The sequence below is a fragment of the Poecilia formosa genome, unplaced genomic scaffold (genome assembly GCF_000485575.1).
Source record: "Poecilia formosa unplaced genomic scaffold, Poecilia_formosa-5.1.2 Scaffold1392, whole genome shotgun sequence".
NCBI lineage: Eukaryota > Metazoa > Chordata > Actinopteri > Cyprinodontiformes > Poeciliidae > Poecilia > Poecilia formosa.
This window is the reverse complement of record NW_006801331.1, coordinates 1-4,404: the sequence shown is the minus strand read 5'-3', so window position 1 is coordinate 4,404 and position 4,404 is coordinate 1. Positions and strand designations below refer to the sequence as shown.

At 41.0% G+C, this 4,404-nt stretch overlaps 1 protein-coding gene across 1 annotated transcript in view; it reads left to right on the top strand.

Annotated features, from left to right (window-relative positions):
* Positions 1 to 1,942, top strand: part of LOC103132844 (transmembrane protein 82-like) — a 42,972-nt gene extending 41,030 nt beyond the window's left edge. Inside the window, exon 5 of the mRNA XM_016667614.1 lies at positions 1,923 to 1,942. Coding sequence (XP_016523100.1) covers positions 1,923 to 1,942 — 20 coding nt within the window. The remainder of the gene's footprint in view (positions 1 to 1,922) is intronic.
* Positions 1,943 to 4,404: the final 2,462 nt, after the last annotated feature.

Here is a 4,404-nt window from a genome sequence, read left to right as displayed (position 1 = left end):
CACAAATGTTAAAGTAACAGGTCCTGATGTGTATTTATGTTCAGCTTGCTTTTTTGTTAGCGGTCAACCCGAAGATGTAGGATCCTGATGTCTTGATCAAACAACATGCTGTCTAAATGAAAAGCCTTACTTTTCAATTGAACTCAACAACAATTATGTTGGTGCTGAGTTTTCCTTAATAAAAGTGCATAATTAACATTAGCAACAGGAACAGATCCAAATCTATGTATATTTTGAACTCCTAGACATAAATGAAGAGACTGTAAATGTGTCTTTTTTTGTGTGAACAATAACTACACATGAACTTTTGAAATACTCAAATTTGACCAAATCCAGAGTATGAGGAGGACAAGATAGCCAGCAGATCACGATGAAACTCTTAACTATTTGTTGAATTTTGTGAAAGCTTGAGAGTTAGAAAGCAAGTTGATGACTGTGGTAGGACACAGTCGATGATTTCCACCTCCAGGTTTGAAGATACAACACCCCAACCAGTCCAGAATATGAGCAATGCCTTCAGGACTACCTGCAGTAAATACACATTTGAAAAAACACATGTAATCTTACCTACATCCATACGTCCAACTACATCACAAAAACATGACATTGTGTACAAGTGCAAAATTATTTGTCAGTCATCTCAGAACTTGAAAGTCATTTTTTGGAATAGTCACACACACATAGACAGCTCCACAAATTCTCTTTATACCCCGGTGCACAGACACAGTGATACATGCAAGACGAAAAGGAGTCGGGTAGATTTTTAGATTAATTTTAGTGGATAAAGAATGAACGAATCGTACTAATACACGACAGTGTGTCGGAACTCAGCTAACATGCTAGCATAGCTCTTTTTTTCGGAGGGAGAAACAAAAACTCATCTTCTTCGTCTTACTCCAAGCTCCTCCTAGTTCCAGAGCATCATGGGATACGCAGTCCGCTTTGCCAAAGGTCCACAAATAGTATCTGGTTAGAAAGCGGACTAACTATGAAGTGGAAACTAAATCTATGACATAACTGCAACTAAAACAATTATATTAAATTATAATATCCCAAATAAGTCCTAAGCAAATTCTAGTTAAACCCAAAACAAATTCTCAACACAGTTCCATAAATTGTCTCAATACCCTTGGTGCATAGATACAGTGGTACATGCAAGAGGAATACAACCAAGTGTTTGCACATGATGTCCTGGATCCTGATATTTGTCTTTAAAACATCCATCTCTTTTTCCTATATGGTTTTCAAAAGCGCATAATTGTGTGGCAGTATTTGGATGAANCACACACATAGACAGCTCCACAAATTGTCTCAATACCCCGGTGCACAGATACAGTGATACATGCAAGACGAAAAGGAGTCGGGTAGATTTTTAGAATAACTTTAGTGGATAAAGAATGAACGAATCGTACTAATACACGACAGTGTCGGAACTCAGCTAACATGCTAGCATAGCTCTTTTTTTGAGAGGGTCTTCGCTGCAGCCTGCGGAAAGGGGCGGTCACGGACCACTGTCAGTCTCATACCTTATATGGAAATTGGACTATTACATTCCGGAAATGAAGGGGGCGCTATTTTCACAGTCACTAGTATAAATACCTTAAAGAAGCGGGGTAAGAAGTTTGAGAGGTTTCACCACTGACATTTGCCACGCGATCCACAATGCAAAAACCAGGAAGTCAGCAAAAGGTACTTTCTACCGTATTAAATCTTTTTTTACAGAGTAAATCAATACGCTTTTCTAGATTAGTTAGAAAATATAATTGACAGCTGTAAACGAGTGAAATTCGTAGTTCGGGAAGGCTAATTTTAGCATGTAGCATAGCTAATTATTTCGTGCAGGCCACCGTTAGATAAAAATCTAAAAGTAGAAAATGTATAATTGAAAAATGTATTTTATGCTCAAAATTTGTTTTTTTNAGGACCCGAGCTCAGAGGTTGAAAGAGAGACCACCCGCGGAGGGTGAGAAGGGAATATATATATAGTGTGTGTGTGTATGTATGCTTTTCCTACACACACACACACACACACACACACACACACACACACACACACACACACACATCTATCTAATGACATCGAAAGCACAAACGTCTCTCCCCCAGCCCTGCCCTTTGAAGGTGTGCCTTCTCAGTCCTTGTGGGAGTCACTGAACTGTTTTTGTGGGCACGGGCACAAAATGTGTGTCTGTATATAATAGTGGCTGTGTGAGTCTGTGGACTGGCAGAACTGGTGGTTGGCTGGTTGCTGGCACGCCTTGGTTGCCTTGACCAGCCCATAGCACCATCTGACTGCCTAGTGTAAGGTGCCAAGAGCCTTGAAACTTCAGCTGTTGAAAAGGAAAAACACAGTAACTAAATGCCAGCAACACAACACCTCATGTTGTATTAAAATACAACATGAGGTGTTGTGTTGCTGGCATTAATCCATCCATTAATCCATCTTTTACTATAGGAATATTAAGTAATACATATCATAACTTGTCAGCAAAATTAACTTACCATCAACTGGATGTCGGCCCAAAGAAGTGCGACTGGCTGTTCCTGGCCTTGATTCCTGTTCTGCTGTTCATTTCTACAAAACTGGATTAGGATATAAAGCTTTGGAAATGGATTCACCATAGTATAGCAGTTGTGCAGTGCAGCGCTCTTTTGCTTTGTGTGACTCTCTGTACATTAACCTGCAAACCCAAACATTACCAACAATCAATTGAAAGGGTAGAACTTCTATCTTTATTCAACATCTGGAGAATATACATATCCAAAAATATGCATTAGAGGTGCACCGATTTATTGGCCAGCTGATTTGTCACAACTGATTTCCTCAATTTTGGAAGATCTGTGATCTGCCGATACTTGCACCTGATGCTGATCTTGTATACCTCAGCAAAGGTCTAAAAATCAACTGCTGTTCTCTTTCTTCTACTCTCCTGTTATGGAGGTTGGACTGTCAGCCCCTCCCAATAAGCCATGTCTGCATGTTTGTAGTTAATAATAGCCACCACACTCGTAGCCTACTCAGTAACTTGTGCAGACTTTTCAGGAAAAAAAAATTGTATCAGATGACATCTGAATCGACAGGTTAGGATTTTTACAAGACCTGTAACCTGTAATTTTGGTTCGGCCATAAAACTGCAATCAATGCACCTCGCATACTATATGTCTTTTCATTACCTATCCCGGGCTGGGGTTCAATGCTGATATTTGTGAAAATTACATTTCTATTTATTACAGTTGTCACTGTTATAAATAGACTACATAAAGAAGTGTCAAGAATGAGAGGTTCACCACCGCAATGAAATGTGGAGGGGGAAAATACTTCTAATTTTACCTAATAATCTAATTAAGGTTTATCTTAATCAAGATTAACCTTGATCAACTAACCTAATAACTTTGAAGCATCAAACACACCATCTATCCATTCTCACCAAATATCAAAACATTACATTACAAACGTTACAAACAGCGACACTTACAGTGCATGGATTACTGCTGGTAACTAATGCAGGCACAGTAATGGCACAAATCGATCAAGAACTGATAAGTTAGCTTAAACTTGGATAATACTCAAACCATTTAAGATTTCCTTCGTTAACCTAAATTAAACAAACATTATGTATAAAGCTTGATAACTTACGAGTAGCGGTAGTCCTCCAGTTTTCTGTGACTGTGAGTGGCTGTTGATTAGCAGTCGAAGTTGAAGCTGTATTTTCAAAAGTAAAAAAGTTAAATAAAACTCAAAGGACAATAAAACACGTCGGATATCAAACTTACAGCATTCTAGTTCGTCTATTCGATAGGTAGCTTCCCTAAGAAGAACGGTTGAGAATGAAGCGGTTGAGGTGGAGGTGGAAGGACTCCAGGGAGGTGGAGCCATGAGCACAGTGGTAGCAGCAGAGCTCCACACCACCTTTCTTGAGGGTGCCAGTCTTCCGGGAGAGGGGTCAGCCCTCTGGGTCCTGAATGCAGGCGATGTGTCGCTTCTGGTCCAGCCAGATCTGCCGGATTCGCTCGTGGTCCAGCAGCGGCACTCCCAGAGTGTCCTTCCCACTCTCACCGTCCATCTCGTTGATGAGCGCCTTGATCCTCCTGGCCGTCTGTTCCACGCCTCTGGTCCTTTTCCTGCAGTGTAATGCAGGATTAGTATTTTACAAACTATTACTTAGAAAGGAATTTTTGTTTCTGAGATATAATAGTTGGCTGTGACCTGCGCCTGGCCCTGAGCATGCGGGCTGCAGCAGTCCCGGTCCACATACATCATGGAGGGTGGTGCCATTCCCGCCTCCCGGTGGCGCCTCACCAGGCCTGCTGCCATGGGCCAAAGGCCGTGCCCCTCTGCAGCTGTAAGGACGGACACCAAGACCTGGCCGTGCTCATTCAATCAATCAAATTTTATTTGTATAG